The sequence below is a fragment of the Talaromyces atroroseus genome, assembly GCF_001907595.1.
Source record: "Talaromyces atroroseus strain IBT 11181 chromosome Unknown scaffold_1, whole genome shotgun sequence".
Taxonomy (NCBI): Eukaryota; Fungi; Ascomycota; class Eurotiomycetes; order Eurotiales; family Trichocomaceae; genus Talaromyces; species Talaromyces atroroseus.
Genome location: NW_017971433.1, coordinates 1,713,387 through 1,732,540, shown reverse-complemented (window position 1 = coordinate 1,732,540; position 19,154 = coordinate 1,713,387). Strand labels below are relative to the sequence as shown.

At 51.0% G+C, this 19,154-nt stretch overlaps 7 protein-coding genes across 7 annotated transcripts, besides 1 other annotated feature; 2 read left to right on the top strand and 5 right to left on the bottom strand.

Annotated features, from left to right (window-relative positions):
- Positions 1-481: 481 nt before the first annotated feature.
- On the top strand, positions 482-1,073 carry UA08_01683 (hypothetical protein; the record flags this gene model as incomplete). Its single annotated transcript, XM_020261374.1, has 3 exons — positions 482-622; positions 659-785; positions 829-1,073. The coding sequence occupies 3 exons, from the start codon at positions 482-484 to the stop codon at positions 1,071-1,073; spliced, it is 513 nt and encodes a 170-aa protein (XP_020123153.1).
- Positions 1,074-3,879: 2,806 nt separating this feature from the next.
- UA08_01682 (hypothetical protein) lies at positions 3,880-6,972 on the bottom strand (the record flags this gene model as incomplete). The annotated part of the gene is made up of 3 exons (XM_020261373.1): positions 3,880-6,165; positions 6,249-6,797; positions 6,856-6,972. 3 exons carry the CDS (start codon positions 6,970-6,972, stop codon positions 3,880-3,882), a joined length of 2,952 nt encoding a protein of 983 aa, XP_020123152.1.
- Positions 6,973-7,741: 769 nt separating this feature from the next.
- Positions 7,742-9,032, bottom strand: UA08_01681 (Fructose-bisphosphate aldolase; the record flags this gene model as incomplete). The annotated part of the gene is made up of 4 exons (XM_020261372.1): positions 7,742-8,302; positions 8,367-8,669; positions 8,791-8,853; positions 8,925-9,032. 4 exons carry the CDS (start codon positions 9,030-9,032, stop codon positions 7,742-7,744), a joined length of 1,035 nt encoding a protein of 344 aa, XP_020123382.1.
- Positions 9,033-9,210: 178 nt separating this feature from the next.
- Positions 9,211-9,329: a repeat region (Identified by RepeatMasker using a combination of RepBase library and repeat library created with RepeatScout).
- An 805-nt stretch (positions 9,330-10,134) lies between these two features.
- UA08_01680 (Ubiquitin carboxyl-terminal hydrolase 16) lies at positions 10,135-12,000 on the bottom strand (the record flags this gene model as incomplete). Its single annotated transcript, XM_020261371.1, has 1 exon — positions 10,135-12,000. One exon carries the CDS (start codon positions 11,998-12,000, stop codon positions 10,135-10,137), a length of 1,866 nt encoding a protein of 621 aa, XP_020123381.1.
- A 986-nt stretch (positions 12,001-12,986) lies between these two features.
- On the top strand, positions 12,987-14,617 carry UA08_01679 (Cytochrome P450 52A13; the record flags this gene model as incomplete). The annotated part of the gene is made up of 2 exons (XM_020261370.1): positions 12,987-13,387; positions 13,456-14,617. The coding sequence occupies 2 exons, from the start codon at positions 12,987-12,989 to the stop codon at positions 14,615-14,617; spliced, it is 1,563 nt and encodes a 520-aa protein (XP_020122729.1).
- A 319-nt stretch (positions 14,618-14,936) lies between these two features.
- UA08_01678 (Saccharopine dehydrogenase) lies at positions 14,937-16,600 on the bottom strand (the record flags this gene model as incomplete). Its single annotated transcript, XM_020261368.1, has 9 exons — positions 14,937-15,207; positions 15,268-15,415; positions 15,466-15,562; positions 15,624-15,799; positions 15,872-15,898; positions 15,961-16,201; positions 16,268-16,284; positions 16,359-16,439; positions 16,540-16,600. 9 exons carry the CDS (start codon positions 16,598-16,600, stop codon positions 14,937-14,939), a joined length of 1,119 nt encoding a protein of 372 aa, XP_020122730.1.
- Positions 16,601-17,378: 778 nt separating this feature from the next.
- UA08_01677 (hypothetical protein) lies at positions 17,379-18,569 on the bottom strand (the record flags this gene model as incomplete). Its single annotated transcript, XM_020261367.1, has 1 exon — positions 17,379-18,569. One exon carries the CDS (start codon positions 18,567-18,569, stop codon positions 17,379-17,381), a length of 1,191 nt encoding a protein of 396 aa, XP_020122727.1.
- Positions 18,570-19,154: the final 585 nt, after the last annotated feature.

The window sequence follows — 19,154 nt, the reverse complement described above, 5'->3', positions numbered from 1 at the left end:
GAAATAATAGAAATAGAAATAGAAATAGAAATACAAAATAATTTTGCCAACGGCAATGGCGAGATCATGAATGTAATACTCCGATGCTAACTAGATACATTAATAGGACTGCTCAATATTCTTGTCGATAGGCACCGTCTTGTTTAGTTGGTTCGGTAGCTGAATCAAGTCGACTGGCATGTTCACAGCCATGAGAATTATAAAGCCATTCATTGAATAGGTAAAGAGAAGGTCTGGGGCAGGAGGCTTCCTGAGGCATCAAATCATGTCGCCAGGTCAGATGACTGCCAGATTTGCTCTTTCCTAATTGGGAACCGACGAGTCCTTTGTTCCTTCCCTCTCGCCCTCTTCTTTTCTCCCCTCTTCTTTTCTTTTCTTCTCTTCCTCTTCCTCTCCTCGTTCGCATCGTTCGCATCATTCTCCGTCTCGACTAGCAAAAACATCCACCCGCAAAAGATCTTCATTCCCAACGTTGCAAAACATGGCTGACGTTCGTGCAGGTGTCAATGGAGGTCGCGAGGCCCCAGCTGCTGCTGCTGGCGCTGGAGGCGGCCGTCGTAACGGCGATGAGAAGGGAGGCGGCCGCAAGCCCCCTCGAAAGAACGCTTCGCGAGTGGAAAAGGTATGCTTTAGGATGCTTCTTCAATAAGTTGTACAGAGCACAGTGTTAATGAGTTCAGCACACGAAGACGTGCTATCCCTGTCGACAGCCGGGACATATCGCCAAGGACTGTCCAACATATCGGGCCCTGAATATGGCATTTCAGATGGCGGTCACCCATGTTGTACGACTCCAATCACGTCCCCTTGTTTAAATGATAGTTGTAGTACGGACATGCTTGGTGCAGCGGCGCCAATTCCAGGCGGAGCTCGATCAGCGCAACGCCAACCGGAGAGAGGCGCGCCAGATAGAGGACGGGCTGCGAAACATGCAGCCAGAAGGCCCTGCTGAGAACGGAGCACAGCAGGAGCAGCAACAGCAACAGCAACAGCAACAGCCGCAAGGCCAGTTGGGTGCGCCAGAAGGTGGTGTGGTGAACGGGGCAGACGAGGTGATAGAGGACCCTAGATAGATTGACTCCTCCGCCCCGCCTATGCTTTCGAGTGTGGTGTGGGAAACCTGTCGATGAAAAAGGCGGCAGTTGATTCATTCATCTTTACTTTCGAGTATTGCGTGGTATCTGTCGATGAAAAAGGCGACAGATGAAAATCCGCTTGCGGTACCTGGATGCCCAGCAGGTCTCCAGTAATGAGCTCGCACCTCATCGTGGTGCTGGAGTCTAGTAGCCCTCGTGGCGAAGCTAAGTCGAGCTCTTTATAGAATAAGGCAAGTATTCCAAAAAAAAAAAAAAAAAAAAATCCTGTAGGAGGAGTGTAGGATTGTGTCCTAATTCTTTCCGAATTATCTCTGTACCTAATACGCCGACTATCTACGGTTGGCTTCCATTTGACTAGTCATTCGATGCATTGAAAAAGATTTCCCTTCGCGTATGAAATGTAAGGAGCGTAGGTGTCGATGGGGATGTAGGACATTCAATTTTGCACAGGTAGCGATTCCATGGAATTGCTTTTGTGTATTTAGACGTTGGCCTCAGGCTCAAGACTTATCGATAACATCGGCGGGGTCTCCGTTGGCGCCTGAGAAACCAGGCCGCGCTCCACGGGCTTTCCCGGCAATGGACCATAGTTGATATTTAATATCATGCAATGGAATTCTACTTTCTTGCAGCTAATTCTTTGCCAGCAATAATGATAGCAACCTCTGGTGGTCTTGCAATATTACTTCTCACTTCCTTACCCCTTTCCTCAAAAGATACTTGACTATATCCGCTTTTCCTTGGTAGTCTACCCATTGATCACCGTCGGGATGCCTACCCTTGCGATCATCGTCTAGCCAGAAATTGAACCAGCAACTAAGTTGCTTCCGTTTCCAGCGAGGTAGGTCTGTCCTTGCTAATTCCAGAATACTTCGGCGCGGTGGGGAACTAAGATACCCAGTAATAGTCCATGTGCCTGAAACCCTAGATGCATCGGCGCCTTTTTCGCAAAGGAGCTTGACCACCTCAAAGTGGCCATAATATGCTGCATATTGCAGAGGAGTATTGCCGTACTCGTCTGCATCCCTAGGATCGGCGCCATTTTCAAAGAAAACGTTGAGCATTGTCCTTTGACCGTCCCTTGCTGCTTTGCATAAAAGCATCTGGATGGACAATATTTTTGCAATACCAGAAGCTTTTCCTCTCCAGAAAAAGCTTAACACTTGCGTCACAGCAAGAAAGCTGAGCTTGATACAAGAATAGGCTTGTAAGTTCTCTTTTTTCTGCACCTTTTTCCAAAAGTAAACGAATAATCGAGATGTTGTTTTCACACGAGGTGACTGCTCTTATTATGAGAGGCCAGATAGGACCGTAAACATCCATCTGGGCTTTTTTAGCGACTACCCCAATCCCGTTCTCCGGTGATTATACTGATACAACTTTGCGGGTTTCCATAGTTGCCAAGTGCCGTGATTAAGGGCCTCCACCGGGAAGGCCAAGTAAGGCTGGCTCCATTCTCAATCAGAAGTTTGGTTATCGCGTAGTTTCCATTGTATACCGCCATCTCTAGAGGGGTGTGGCCTTCTTTGTCTTGTATTTCAAGATTGACACCTTCCTGCAGTGAATACTGTACTGTTCTTGTCTGCCCTGTTCGAACACCCCATAGCAAGGCCGAGCCCCCAGAGTTTTCCTTATTGTAACGATAGAGATGGCAATTAAAGGAAATATATAAACGCCGATTAGTCCTGACAAAGGTACCGAGATCCCTTTGGTTGAGGTTCGACGAGATGGCCAACCAAACCTAAAACCGAAGCATACTTGGTTAATATTCGAGTAATCATAAGTAGGACAACTTTTTATATTACTCAAGACCTTAAGGCTTACACACACATATATCCGCTAGTTATACAACTCGTGTGACAGTCTAGATGCACCTTCAATTCTTTTCAAACATGATTTTTATGCTGAGTGAAAGAGTGAGTTGAAAGAAACCCGACTGCAGTATCGCTTATCGTGCGTCCAATAATGCTGGGTACTCCTGGCTTGAAGCTGTAATCGGTTTTGAGAGGTAATGTGACTGCGTCAATCGCACCTCACGCCAGCTCCTATCGTGCCGGCACTTCCAATTCCAAGCCCTAGACGAGCGAGCCACCTGAAGATATGACCTCCCACAAGAAAACACGCCTGCCAAAATATGGCGGCAGTGCTTGCAACTACATCCGTCATAATAGCGGGTGTTGGCTGAGAAGTTCCAAAGAAGAGAAAGAGACACTGCGATTTCAACCTCATCTACCCTATGAACTTCTACTAACCCTACCGTTTTGCCCCTACTTGAGAAAGTGAGACCTGCCTGCTCGCAAATTATATAGCAGCCTCGTTGCTAGAGCAAGAAACAATAGAAATCTGTACGCGGCGTTCAAGAGTGAGTTGCAAAAGAAGGAACTGAAGACCGGGCTCAAGAGAAAATCATTGGTGAAGGATTGTGGCATTTGTGGAGTGCGTGCTGGCTTGAAGCTGTGCCTGGACAATATTATGGCTGGATAAGGACACCTTGAATATCATCATCCACTTGACGAAAAGTATTCATATCATTTATCTGTACAAGGAAAGCCATTAAGACACACAGGACAGACGACTTTGCTAATATTTTCAAGAGATTTTCATATTTCCTTTGGAGGTCAGCGTCAGGCATATTGTATGAAGGTGACTCGAGTTGAGTCTTGTGGAAGCGGTAGTTACCTGTAACTAGTGGCTGGCATAGGTGTACACTGTACGGATGTATAGGCTTGTATAAATATACACATGGCCAACATGACGAGGAAAAGGGAAAGAAAGAATCATCTCATCGTATTCCGCGATAATACTCGTATGAACTGGGCGCATTGGTATCATCCTGAGCCAGAGGACCGTAGCCCCGCGTTCGCCATCGATCCACGCTCTGAAAAGCGCCGTCTGTCTCAGCGACAGGAGGAACAGCAGCAGCAGCAGCAGCAGCAGCAGCAGGAAGCTGCGCATGGCTGAGCAAATGAGATTCGCTCTCGTTCTCGTGTTGATACAGCGAAGACGGCTCGGGAGCAGCGCTGCCATCGCTGCCGACACGCGACAGGGACAGGGGAGGACGGAAGGCAGGATGGTCGCGGTCATCCGGCCTGGGAAGACCAAGGCCCTCGTTCTGTTTGCGTCTCATCGGCGACACGGGCGAAGAAGCCCGCGACGACTCCGGAGAATCGCCCATGAACGTCCGCGGCGTGTGAGACCGTTCTGATATGAGATCCTCGTTACGGCCATAGATGCCACCGCCAAACTCGTCGCGGAAATCCGCGCGGTTCTTGAAGTAGGAGAAATCAAGCTGGTTCTCGGCGACAACTTCGAACGGCGCGGCTTCCATCGGCTTGCCGGGGGTAGAGGTCGACATCGACTGCATGGCGATGTCGGAGTAGTCGCCAGTCTCGTCGAACTGGCCCAGCCGGCCACGATAGATCGTCTTCAACAGCTCTGCAGCCCGCGCGTGGACCATCGGCGTCACCAACGGCTTGTAGAGAGCCGGATGGCCGAACCGCGAGTTCAAGCGATCGCCGGCTCGCTTAGGACCCTTGCCCCCCATACCGGTGCCGAGGGCTTCGGCATCATTCAGCGTGTCCCGGTTGTAGTAAATCATGTCATCATCGAATGCCCGGGCGCAATACCACCGGAAACCCAGCAGGATAAACGGCAAGGGAATCAGGCAGAAAATCATGGTCCACGTGCCCTTCGACTTGGCCACCAGTGCTATGACCAGATTAGACAGCAGCGCCGCGAAAATCATGCGGTTGATGACAATGGGCCAGAACCGACCGCCCGATTCGTTTTTCGTGACAAACACGTAGAGCAGCAGATATCTCCTGAACCACAGGTCGAGAGCAAAGTAGAGCGCTGCGGCGGGGAGGATAATAGGCTGCAAGGTCGCAAAGCAGAAGGCCACGGTTGCATAGTAGAGATAGTAGTTGTAGTAGCTGGCGTAGTCGAAGGGGGGAGGAGCTGTCCACTCGATGCTCTGGCGCGGCGTCGGAGCCATAAACGTCTTCATAAACCACTGCCATACGACCGTGAAAAACTGGACGAGATCCAAAGTCGCGCCAAGGTTGCGCTGCAGCAACCAAGTAACCCAGAAAGGCGAGACTTGACACAGCGCAGACATGGCCTTGTACCAGAGATGACCGTCCTCGATCGCCTGCCATGCACTCTCGTTGTTATTCCGCGCATTGATAACGGCTGCCACAAAAGTCCATGCGGCAGAGAACAGCGAAAAGACAATCAGGTTATTGATCACGAAAAAGAAGTAGAGGTAATGGATAACGTGGCGTTCTCGCGAGGTCTTGGTGATGTCGCCCGCACGGCGCATCAGACGTCGGAAAAAGATTGGCAGCACCAGATAGATCAAAGAGGTCACGGCAGGCGAAGCAATACCCTGAACGGCAGACCATATGTCCGGATGGTCCTCAAGAGAAGTCTGGAACGCAGGCCATACCAGACCCAGGTTGCTCAAGTCCGCCAGGAAAATGGCAATCATGGCGTTGGGCGCAATCCACAACACCGTGAGCAGCGTCACCCAGAACACATTGACCATGCGGCGCCATCTTCTCGTCTGCGGCGACAAATGCAGGTTTTCCCAAATGATGTCGTGCGGCCGCGGCGCCAGTCTGATGATCGTGCCCCGAGGCTTCTTTTTGCGCGCCGTGTACGCTACGGCATGGGCGTGTTCGATAGCTTCCCAACTGGCAAACCCGTACGGCATCGGATTCCGCTTGTCGACTGACTGGCGAACGTCCTTGATTCTGGTTTCTAATTCCTGAATCCGATCTGTAAGATAGTCGATGGCGTCTACTTTACCGGACTCGCCATGACCTTTGTGTTTCCGCGACGGGCGGATTGTAGGTCTATTCGGAGGAAGCCGGTCCGGATTTTTCAGATATTTGGCTAGAACAGACTCAAGCTCTCTGACAGCCTCGTCATGCTTCCTTATCAGCGAGGGAAGGTCTTTCACGTTGCGTCCGATTGTGGTGCGCGGCAGCGAGGAGGTTGGGTTCACGCCGTCTGTCAGTCGCATCAGCCCTTCTTCGGAGCGCAAATTCGGCGGAACGTCTGTTATCTGAAAAAATAAAGAAAAATAAAGCGTGTCAGTATCAGGCAATGCATTTTATCTGCTGTGTTGATCCGAGAAGAAAAGCGCACCATCAAAGTCCGCGCATGTAGACTCATTTGATACTCGGGGCTCTGAAAATAGCGTCTTCGCAGGGACAGCACAGCCCTATAGTTCTGCCACAGGAAGAACATAATGACAATATCAAAGGCATATGCGCAGACAACCTGGGCCCAGACGGCCTCGGTAGAAATGTACAAGGGCGTCATGAGCGTGAAACCGGAGTATCCCTGGGCGACCGCGCCGCTGCTCTGGGTGATATTGACGGCAATCAGCGTTCCGCATCCGATGATGCTCAAGGCCAGAAATATATTGCGCATCATCTTAGCGCAGCGTAGAAACACCACTGCGTCTAGCCCAATCCGATCGGCGAGTGTCTCTTCACGGATGTGCAGCACCGGCGGGATCCAGGCGAAGAAGCCCTTGCCCACGGGCGGAGGCGCATGTTGCTGGTCGGCGTGTTTGACCTTGGGAGCGTAGATGGCGTTGTGGTATGGCCGGAAGAGCGAGAAGAGAAGGACGAGCAGAACAGAGAAACCGATGGAGGTGCCGAGAGAAACCCAAAAGGCATTGATTTGGATCTAGCAGCAGGTTGCCAGTTAACACCAAGTCACTGGTAAAGGAAAAACAGAGACCAACCGATTCTTTAAAGGGATTCGCAATCAGACGCAAGAACTGGTCCGCGGGGGTAAGAGTGCTGCTATCGTCGTCGTCGTCTCGAGCAGTCATCAGCACCGTCCAGTCTGGGCTGGCCATGGTGAATTCTATATAGCAGCCGACAACGTCCAGCGCTTATCGGCGAGAAACGCGAGATGCTATGTATGCATGAGACGTATAGGCAGTGGGTATAGATATTGCAGGACGGAGTACCTAGGTACTCTAGAGAGAAACGACTGTATTTACACGACCGAAAGCGAGAGGATAGGCCGTGCGTATAGAAGGATTGTGACAGGGCGAAGGAAGGCAAAAAAAAAAAAAAAAAAAAGGAAAAGGAAAAGAAGAAGAAAAAAGAAGAAGAAATAGAAGAAGAAGTAGATGTGTAGAGTGATGGCGGCTTGAATGATGGAGATTTTTATGGAGTCTTTCTTGTCTGTTTCAGTCCCGCCTGAGACACTGAGCGGTACGAGCCAATACCACGTAATCAATTCTTACACCTATGAACGTGCTCTAAAATAGTATAGCGTGACCTACAGTCGCCAGTCTTGTGACATACATACATACATACATCCATTTATCCATACAATGTATTAATATAATCATATAGAAGTGGCTTAAAAAATAAATAAGAAAAAATATTGTATTGTCAGGTACGGCAATCCGGCCGCGGTCCAGACCTGCGTCGAATCCACCGCATCCAGGGTAAAAATACGGAAATCATTAAACACAAACTACACCGAGGCAAAAGTTCCATGGAATCAATCCTGATTTTCTGCAGTAAACACGCAAGATTCATTCATCCAGTTTCTAACATTATTTAATTTCTTTTTAAAAACTCACTTTAAATCACGTGGGGGAGTTTCTTGATTTACAATTGTCCGGCAGTGTTGAAGTCGGCGAGCGCTTCCTGTACACGCTTGCTCATGGACTTCTCACCCTCGCGCACCCAGACACGCGGGTCGAAGAACTTCTTGTTGGGCTTGTCGGCGCCATCCGGGTTGCCGACGGTAGTGAGCAGATAGTCCTTCTTGCCCAAGACGTAGTCACGCACACCAGACAGGTAGGCGAACTGCATGTCGGTGTCGACGTTGACCTTGACCACACCGTAGCTAATCGCCTCCTTGTACTCCTCCTTGGACGAGCCGGAGCCGCCGTGGAAAACAAAGAAGACGGGCTTGTCCGAGGACGAACCAATCTTCTCCTTGACGTACAGCTGGTGCTTCTTGAGCAGTTCGGGGTGCAGACGGACGTTGCCGGGCTTGTAGACGCCGTGCACGTTACCGAAGCCGGCAGCAATGGAGAAGTAAGGGCTGATGGGGGAGAGGGCGTTGTGGATGGCCAGGATGTCCTCGGGCTGTGTGTAGAGAGAGTTGTTGTCGACATCCTCGTTGTTGACACCATCCTCCTCACCACCGGTGATACCGATTTCCTAGCGCGAGTCAGCCAAGCCTTTTTTACAATTTGCCGGAAAGGGGGGAGGAGGATAATCTTACCATCTCCAACCATTGCTTCATGGGAGCAGCACGCTTCAAGTACTTGGCGGTGGTCTCAATGTTCCAGTCCACGGGCTCCTCCGAAAGGTCAATCATGTGCGAGGAGAAGAGAGGCTCGCCGTGCTGCTTGAAGTAGCGCTCGTCCTCGTCGAGCAGACCGTCCAGCCAGGGCAGCAGCTTCTTGGCGCAGTGGTCGGTGTGAAGGACAACGGGGATGCCGTAGGTTGGGGCAATGCTGCGAACGTAGTGGGCACCGGCGATACCACCGGCGATGGAAGCTTCCTGGTTAGAGTTGGGGATGCCCTGTTTGTGCAATTAGTATGCGCTGTATGGCTCTTTATTCTTTTTCTTCTTTTTGGAAGTCTGTGAAGCTTGCCTTTCCAGCGAAGTAGGCCGCACCGCCCTGGGAGAATTGGAGGATGACGGGGCAGTTCTTCTCGCGGGCGGCTTCGAGAGCAGCGACGACAGTAGACGAGGAAGTCACGTTCTGCATCATGGTGTCAGCTAGCAATGCACATGTCAATGTCAATGAGACCTCTCAGCCAGAACCGAACGTACGATGGCCGGAATGGCAAACTGCTTCTCCTGGGCGTACTGGAACAGGCGAAGGACGTCATCGCCGACGATGACGCCAGACTTGCGGGAGAGCTTCTCGAGGACACCCATTGTATACAATATGTGCTTGGGAGGTGGTGATGAAGATTCCTTGGATTTCTGTGCGGAGAATTGACGGGCGAGAGTCAGCAGAGATAGACGGAAGGAAGAAAGAGGAGGAAGAGGATGTTGGGGAGAAAAGGCGAGAGTGAAAAAGAAGTGGGGGGAGGCAAAGGGCAAGGAGGGGTGGGCTCTGCCTGCTTGAGCTGCGTTGTTCTGCTTTGCTCTGCTCTGCTGTGTCTGCTGTGCTCCGTTCTGTTCTGCTCTGCTCTGCTCTGCGCTGTGTGCTCTGTCTCCAGCTGCACCGCTTGAATGGCTTCACCGAGTCACCGGCGACTTGAAACGGAGCACAGCCAGATGAGGTCAGCGTGAGCTCAGGCGGGCGCGGCCTCAGGCAGGCGTGACCACGAGAATTCGACTACCTCTACCTACCTGCAGTGGGTATGCACTAACTGATGAATATAGATATGGATATGGATATGGATATGAACATGAAGAAGAAAACGGACGAGCACGCTTTATTAATATGCAGCATCTTGTATGACTTAATTGCTGCTGATCCGGTTTCTGCCTGCGTGGTGGGGTGACCTGCCTGAACGCCCAGGCACCCAGTGATTTCGTATGACGTTCCCGAGTTGCCCCTCGTCTTCCTCTCTTCTTTCTGACTCTATAACTATTTTGACGTCTATCTGAAGGGCATGGCTATATGCAAATTATATGTCGGTCTGAAGCCAACATGCGGAGTCTCACATCTAACCACGAGCATGTCATCTCAACAACTAGGATGAATGATGATGGATGTCTACACGGAAAACTCCGGGTAACCCATCCCCCATACACGATATACAAGTTTAACTATTCGTGTCTAGGTATGAGCCGAATACCTCGGGTATATCTAGCTCGATCCATTCGCCAGATTACCCACCTAGGTAGTAGACATGCTATCCATGGATGGATGCACCTATCTATATTTGTATGACTATGTACCGGGTGCTCAACACCCATATCTAATTGTACCTGTCCCTAGGTACCTGCATCACCGAGAAAGATATATATATATATACATCCTGTATCATAAAAGGCCAGATAGCGGGTGCAAAAGAAACAAGCGCACTTAATTCATCGGCGCAGACGATGGCGCGGGCTTTTCCATCTCGTAGAAAAGAAGATATACCTCCTTCTGCATGCCCAGGACGTCACTAGTCTTGCACTCCTTGACCTTGTCGTCTGATATGCGCCACCAGCGTTCAATCGTCTTGCGTCTGCATAAGAGTCGCTGTGCAGATGATGGGCGTTGTTTTGACATGCTCAACCGCACCGATGATGTGCGATGGGGCGTGTTTTCTGGCTCGTCTCCATCCAGCACCTCGACAGAGCGCGTGGCGGGCGATGCCGTGCCACTGACCGACTTCCGCGAATGCGTGGATATTGACGGGGACTGTGCGGTTGGAGGCGATGGCGATGCGTGGTTATTGCTGCTGCTCGACAGCGAAAGAGACGAGTCGGCTGGAGAGATGCTGAGAGGGCTGGCGTCGATGCCCGCAACAGAAGAATGACTTAATTTCTTTGTAGCCGGAAGACGTGGACTACCAGCCACCGACGGGTTCTCGCTACCAGCCCGACTCTCTGCATAGGATCGAAACGCGTCGGGCGTAGAGAAAGGTGGATATATGTGGCTTCGGCGAAAGGACTCGTAATGCCCGCTATGGTGACTTCCCTTGTGACAAACAATTCCTAGCAGCTTATACCATTTGCGGCTGAGGATCCCCCCCAGCGGGAGACGCTCTGGGAAGGACACTTTGGCGGCATTCTTGGTGGAGCTGCTCTGGTCGAAGATCGACCGTGACAAGTGAATAGCAATGATCTTGGGAAACACCGTGATCCGCATGTGGCGCGCAATTCGGCGTTTGGGAGCCAACTCGGCGGCAGGGAGTGCGACCCCTTCCAAAGCCTGCTCTGGATCCGTTTCGAGGGCCTGTTGGATCTTGGAGATTTGTGCGTCCAGATCTTCCTTCTCGGCAGCTGACGCTGCTTTGGTTTTTGCCAGGATTTTGCTCTCCAGCGCATGTCGAAGCCGGCAGTTGTCACATCGAAAGTCGTCAATGTACTCAGTCTTTAGCAGACCATCGAAGCAAGAGCTCAGCGTTGCAGAACTCTTTTGGGGCACTTGCAGCGTGAGGTTGACGAAAGAAGTCTTGTTTGGACGGTACTGATAATGGCAGGATTGGCATTCGATTTGCGATTCAAGCTGCCCTTCCATCGGGAAGCCATGTTCGTTATCGATTTCCTTCAGCTTGTTATCGATGATTGCAGGCAGCCCTTCCTTGGATCCATCGTCGATGCGCACGGAAACCTCCGCGGGGACTTCATTCTCTGCAATCTCCTCATCCGCTTCCGCGCCGCCTCCTTGTGCTCGCTGTCTTGCCTTGACTGCCGCGTGATATTCGTCACAGAGACGCTCTGCAACGATCTGCAGGAATTCATGCGCATCCTGCTGGTTACGACTGATCCGAGTGCGAAACGCATATTCCAGCGCTTGGATAAACGGGCGCGCCGAGATGGTCTTTTTGTAGATTGGCCGCTCATTCAAGCGATCAAGCATCTCCTTTAACGCCAGAGTAACCGTTCCTTGTTGCAGTTCTCGCCGCCTCTGCGGCGCGAGCTTGTGCTTTGTCTGCGTCGACGGCTCGTCGGGGCCGGACAGCTGGTTATAAGCATCGGGTCCGTCTAGTTCTCGCCGATGCAGTTCGCGGATAAGGTACACGCGCAGTTCGCCGAGGCCAGCTAGAGCCTGGAGGACCGAGTTGATGAAGCAATCGTTGGCGGGATTCGACAGGCCCACTACGCCCTTCTTCCGATCACTATTGCTCGACTCCTCGCCGTCGATGGTGAAGTTCGGCCCGAAGACGTAAAACAGGGTAATGGCAGCCAAAGAGGCTCCGGCCGCATATGCGGCGACAGTTCCGGGTTTGTCAGGCATCAACAGAGGTTGCGTCGTCGTCGTCCTCGTCTAGCTACTATGGCGCCATGTCCGAGATGGCGGTCTCCGGATGCAGGAAGGCAGGAGGCGAGAAGGGGCTTGTAGGAGATGCAGCGCGGTGACTCGACGGTATATGAACAGCAGGTAGATGTTCAATCTCGCATCGTCGGGGGGAGGCGGTTGGCTGTCGAGCGAAGTTCTGGCAGGAGCGCGGAGTGCGGGCGGAGAAAATAAATACCTACTGTACGGAGTTGCAGGCCGGCCCAAAGCGAGGCCGACAACAACCCCCCAACAATCCGGGGATCTCAGCCGCCAAGCGAGCCAACATAGCGCCGTATTCTTCTTCTTCTTCTTCTTCTTCTTGTTCTTGTTCTTGTCCTTTCGCGTGTCCAGAATCGAGGTAGAGTTGGCAGCCCGCCAAACATCGAGGCACTTGCGGGGATATCTACGTGAAGCACGACGTCTTTTTAAGGAGGAACAGGACTATCTTAGTATATACCTGGGCATGTGTATCCGAGCGAAGAACTACTCCGCAGTTTAAGTTTTGGATAAGTTAACTACCAGATTGCTTGCTAGGCTTAGCTATAACCAAGTGCGCTATCCGTGCCAAAGGAATGGACGGAGTCATGTGATCCGGTCACGTGCCCGCCCGCTGAGAGCCGACGCCCGACAGCCGACAGCCGTAGTAAGACGTCACACTATAACTAGTTAACTAGTATAGTTGTTAACTACATTAGCTACTACGCAGCTGATATTCTCGGAAAACGCCGTGCACAGCATGGATATGCATGCTACGTCGTCAGCTAGTTGGGTAGTATTCCTGTATAATAATCTCAGATCAATACATCATTGCGCCCCCTCTTCCTGCTGTCCTACAGACGGAGCAGCCAGGTATATAGTAGAGCCAGGACCCCAGACATACCCGGGTAGGTATATGTAAACACACATACACATACACATAACTGCCAAGTGCCGTGTCGCTCAACATGCTCGCCATCATCATCGGCGCGCTCGCCCTCTTCTTCCTCCTGCTGCGCCCGCTGTACAACTACTTCCGCCATAGAGCCAACGCCCGGCGCCTCAACTGCCGCCCACCACACACCAAACACTACAAATGGCCATTCGGCATCGACGGCATCCGCCGCTTGGAGCAGGCAGACAAGCGGGACATGGTGTGCGATGAATTCTTCACCATCTACAAGGAGGAAGGCGCCGCAACTTTCCAGCACTGGCTGTTCGGCCAGAGGCAGATCATGACCGCAGAGCCTCGCAACGTCCAGGCCATCTTGGCCACGCAGTTTTCCGACTTTGAGATCCCCGTTATCCGACAGAATAGTTTCTGGCCGATGTTGGGACAGGGCATTTTCACGGCCAATGGCCAGATCTGGTGCGTGGTTCACCCGCCATTGCAAAGTTGGTAGCTATACTGACCCCAACAAAAACCACCAAAAACAGGTCACACTCGAGAGCCATCTTGAGACCGCAATTCACGCGCCAGCAAGTCTCAGACCTCGAGCTCGAGGAGAAGCACGTCCAGCAGTTATTGATGCATATCAAACCCGACCCGGCAACCGGCTGGGCGCAGCCCACCAACCTAGGCCCCCTATTCTTCAGACTGACCATCGACTCGGCCACGGAATTCCTCTTTGGCCAGTCTGTCGAATCGCAACTCCAAGCTTTGCCCGGCGCAATGTCAGAAACCAACCCTGCCCACAACTGGCGAAACCTGGCACACCATTTTGACGACGGCACGAACCATCTCGCAAAGAGGGCACGCTTCAGTGATTTGTACTGGCTGCACAATCCGGCTGAATTCCGCAAGGATTGCGAAGAAGTCCACCGCTTTGCAGACCATTTCGTGCAACAAGCCCTGGAACGCACAATCGCCGAGGAAAAAGCCGAAGCTGCCGGCGCCGAGAAAAAGCGTTATGTGTTCTTGCACGAGCTGATCAAGGAAACCAAGGACCCCATTGAGCTGCGATGCCAGTTGCTGCACATCCTCCTAGCCGGCCGCGACACCACCGCCGGCCTCCTCGGATGGACCTTCTTCCTGCTGTCGCGTCACCCAGCCATCTATCAGAAGCTCAGAGAGACCATCCTCGAAACATTCGGTCCGTACGACTCCCCGCGTGATATCACCTTTGAGCGCCTCAAGGCATGCACCTATCTGCAACACGTCCTGCAGGAAACCCTGCGTCTGTACCCGTCTGTGCCGCTGAACTCGCGCATGGCCACCAAAGACACCACGCTGCCCACCGGTGGCGGTCCAGACGGCACTAGCCCAATCTACGTCGCCAAGGGTGAACAGGTCGGCTACGCGGTGTACGTGATGCAACGACGCAAAGACATCTGGGGTCCGGATGCCGACCAGTTCGTGCCAGAGCGATGGGCGACCCGCAAGGCTGGATGGGAATACCTGCCTTTCAATGGCGGCCCACGTATTTGCCTCGGTCAGCAGTTTGCCTTGACTGAGGCTGGGTACGTGACTACGCGGCTGGTGCAGCTCTTTGATAACATCACAGCGGTGTACCCGGACGAGGTCGATAAGCATCAATACAGTGTCACGAGCGCGCCGAAAGCCGTGCTTGTAAATTTACATACTGCTCAGGCAGCTTGAAATCGCAAAAAAAGAAAAAGGTGCATGCCAAGAGGCTAGGGTCAATTTTTTTTGTATTAAAATTTTTTTCTTTTACGCTAACGAAATAATGAAATTTTTTATTACTCTTGGTTAACGAATAATCAGTGAGACCAGTCACCACTCTTTATTTTATTGGTGTCAAAAATGTATGTATATGTGTATATCCATTCATAATCATGCCGACAACTTTTTTTGACTTTACATAGCCTTCGATTACAAGAAAACATTGAATGACAATAATGGAGAATCATCCCGAACAAATCAACAGGCCGAACGCGCTATTTATATTGCGCAGGTTCTATGGGAGGGTGGAAACATGGTGCTTAAACAGGTCTTCTGCTTGCCTCCACACGCGCGCATTCGATCTATCCTTAAGCTGCAGTAGACTGGGCAACAGGGCCGTGCTGAACATCTCAGAACTCTCACGCGGAAGCAGCGACGGCAAGTGGTCAATGCTGATGACGCTCAATGGGAGGTCGGGATTGCCAAGGGGGATATTGACAGGCACTGTAGGCTTGTCGAAGACGGTAGTGATGTCGTAGATAGGAATAGGGTTGTTTGGGTTGGTTCTAAATCCGAGCTTAGTCTGTGACATTCTGTTTTAATAAGAGCTTGGAGAGTATCCTTACGTATCAGCGCTGACATCGCACACCACAGATAGAGTACGCTTGGGAGAGGAAAGGCTCTCTGCGTTGACGAAAGGCGGAATCTTTGCCGAGAGGTAAATGCAGTTGATGAAAATGTCGGCATCTTCGACAATCTCCTTAAAAGGACCACCTGTTTCACGTTAAAACAAGACCCTCATTTCCCCGGGATGTATATGTTACCTTTCTTTGTCTCTGCCATGTCCCACTTGATGATATCTGCATCAGGAATACCGACATCCTTTGCGAACTGGACGGCGCCATTACCGCATCTTCCAAGCTGAAACTTTCTGTCAGTACGAGGCATAAATCACCATGCAATGGCAAAAGGAAAAACCTACAGCTCCAATGACAAGCACCTTCGGAGACCGTCCAGCCTTCTTCTTTCCAGCTTCAAGCACCTCCTTTACAGACTCGATGAGCAAGCCCTCGTTGGCATAGGGCTTCTCTCCAGGAAGCGGCTCATCCTTTCCGTGCGTCAACTGCCAAGCCCACGTCTTAATCGCCAAAGCAGATCCTATTTCAAGCAAGTCAATACGGGCCAATGCTACTTCGCTAGCCTCCAAGACAAGAGAAGGTAATCACAAACCAGCATATCCAGCGGAATATCCAAATGCTATTACGATATTAGTTTTGACGAAGATCCACGACAAAGTCAAGCCAGTGCTTTCTGCTTACCAGCAACTCGTCGGCCAGTATCGTCCGTCAAGAATTCAAGATCAAGCAAGGTACCGCCTCCACGTGGCCACCGGCTCAAAACCTTCTCCCAGCCAGCCTGCTTCTTATAGCAATGGGCAAAAGAAATGTGCACATGTTCCAATGGAAAGTCATCCTCGGGAAGTTCCTTCAGGCCCAAAATATATGCATCCTTAGGCGCATCCTTCACCCATGACCCCTCAGGAACAAGACGGGCGCCGACCTGCAATTTTAACATTGTGATTAATGACGATAGAACACTAGATAGGAGACCACGATAGTATCATACGGCAGCGTATTCCTCATCTGTCACAAACCAAAGTCAATACCTCTTCGGCCATCAGACAGTGGGGAAAAAAAAAGAATATAAGAGAAAATACCATCAAAGATGCTTTGGCTTGATCGCTCTACTGTAACATCGTATCCTGCATCCAAAAGAGCCTTTGTCGTGGTAGGAGTAACTAAAAATCTCGGAAAAGCAGTGAGCATACGCCATGCAATCAATCAGCGGGGTCATATGTTGGGTTTAAAAAAAGAAGAATTTCCAAGGCATAGACTTACGAGCTGACCGCGCCTCTGCAGGCTTAGTTTCGGCCCTAAGCCAAATCTTCGTTCCTGACATGATTGGGGAATTGGAAAAGGTACAATTGAAACAAAAGTCCCAACAAGATGCGAGCACAAAATCAACCGGGCGATAAGTAGATACTTATTTAGATTGGAGATATTACTCATAGCGGATAAATCGTAAATCCGGAGCCCGCCTGCGCGATCGGCAGCGGGAGGTGGGGTCTTTGGCTGCCTGAGGCTTTAAAAGGGGTTGTTTCATTAAACTGAAAGAGAATAATTTCAATTTAAACTACAAAATGACATAGTCTATTGTAGAATATTTGTGAGGATGAGTGGTATTTCCATTATTTTAATATACAAATATGTACATCGTCACCAGACACGCGTATTGGCCTGCCATAACTCTTGGTGCTCTGTGAAATAGCCACACGGCCGCCGCCAGGTCCAATTTACTATTGAGTTATGGAGATGAATCTTTGACGGGTTGCCACGGTGCTGGTCCGACTGCACGCGTTGACGAGAGGAGGGTTATTCTGACCGTGTACATCATAACTAGTGAAGAGCGAGTACCAAATACAATGCCCACCGATGGGAAGAGGCACACCTATCTTGATAGAGCGAGTCTATAAACTCAAAGTGCTCCAACGAGAGTGAAAGATAGATATAGCGAATGGCGCCAATGGCTCGGTCAAATACGGACCCAATATTTGCCGGGAATGGGCCATAAAGGGCGGCGCGGACGCAGCACGAGGATTTCCCTGCCTACTTATTATTCGGCCAACTTTTCTTGCATACCATGTCAGGTATACGCAGCGCAAAATGGACGCCATGACTCAGCCAAGAGCTAGATTTGCCCGCACCATGAGCTCGCTTAGCTCGGGTGAGTGATCGTGAAATTTGACATCGGTAGCTTGCTGATCGGATAAGAGTTTTTCAATATATGTGGAGAGTCGTAAGGCGTCCTTGTGCTTTTTCTGTTCTATCAAGAAGCGCATTGCATCCAGGTAAACTTGAATCGTATCATCTTTTCTGGCTCCGAAGAAAGGGGAAGTTTCATGATCGTGATGGTCCTGTGCATGTCTGAGGATAGGCCGAGCATCAGGATGTGAAGGATGGTATAATTGCATAGCATGATGCCAGAGCCGGACCTCCGGATCAGGTATTCCACCCAAATTCTTGCAAAAGTCATCAAAGACCGCGACGGAGACAGCCCTGAACTGTTCGCTGTCCTTCTGTTTAACTATGAATCGACCAATAAAAAAAGTACTGGCAACGAACATATCCTTCTTCTCCGGTTTCGTCACGGAGCAGAACATATTGAACGTCTGCAAGGCGGCAGTAAGCCCCTTGCCATAGTGGATGTCGGCATTAATGTAATGGCGGAAAACTTTACCAAACAATCGCCTTCTATTTTCTTCGCTCATATTCGTCTGGCGAGCGGCGAGTCGACCCAGTTCTCGGATAAGGGAGTTGATCTGGTCATGAAGGCCTTCCGCCACCATGAACCCGACAGCGCACTCAAATATGTTAGTATATTTGAATAAGGCAAAACGTGCAAAAGAATCTGATGTCCAGAACCACTCAATCACTTTCTTCCCCGCGCCTGTATTTTTCATCTGGTCTCGCACGTCTCTCGACGCCATATCGAACAAAGCTAACTGAGCCTTCAGACAATCGCGGACATCATTGAATCCAAGCATGCCAGCTGCGGCAAGATCATCGAAAAAAGCCATTGGGGCTTCCGCCATTTTCTTTTTCCGACTCGCATTTTCGTCTTGTAACCCCAATGGAGGATAGGACGGCTTGGAGGGAACGACGCGAAAGAGAGGATTCTGCAAGATAGTCTGCAGGTGTTGGTTTGTGGATTGAGCAGCCGAGTTGGTGTCTGCAGCATCGAGTTGGCGACGGAACGAAGAAGTCAATGCCGACAACAGCTGCTGAGACTCTCGAGGCGTTTGGGGCAGTGGAGGGTTGAGTTTGGAAATCATCCACCGCTTCACGCCCAGAGCCGAGGTGCTCTTCATGATGCAGAGGCTGGCTTATTGGTTGCAGTGGGAAACAGGGCGAATGAAGGACCTCAATGAATGGAATGAATGAGTGGATGAACTCTCGAGGTTGTCTGACGGCGGCTGGCAGAACTCCCGGATTGGGCTGGGCAGCGCGGCTAACTGACTAAGCAGGCAGGGAGTCCGCGCAAGCCACAGCACAACAGCAGCTTCCCTTGCCAGGAATTACATTGGCGAGCAGAATAAAATCTGCAGATGCTGATCCCTGGTCACAGTCAGACCACAGTAGAAGTACCAGAAAAGAAGACGAGCAATTAAGTAAAATAGAATAGAATACAGCGGCCTCTTGTCCCCGGCGACCCTGATTGGCCGCCGATCCTTTTGGGCCTAGCTTAGCCGCCTCGCTAAAGCCGGCGCAAGAAGATCCAAACTCAGCGCTGGCAAAAGTCCTCCTCCTCCTGTCTTGTCTTGCTTGCTAACCCATTCAACCTCCCCACCAACTCTTTCTTGCATCTCACATCGGGCGGCCCTTCTGCTGCTGAGCTGGTGCTTACCTCTGAGAGAGATCGAGGGTGCATCGTTTGATTCTTTTTTGATACATCT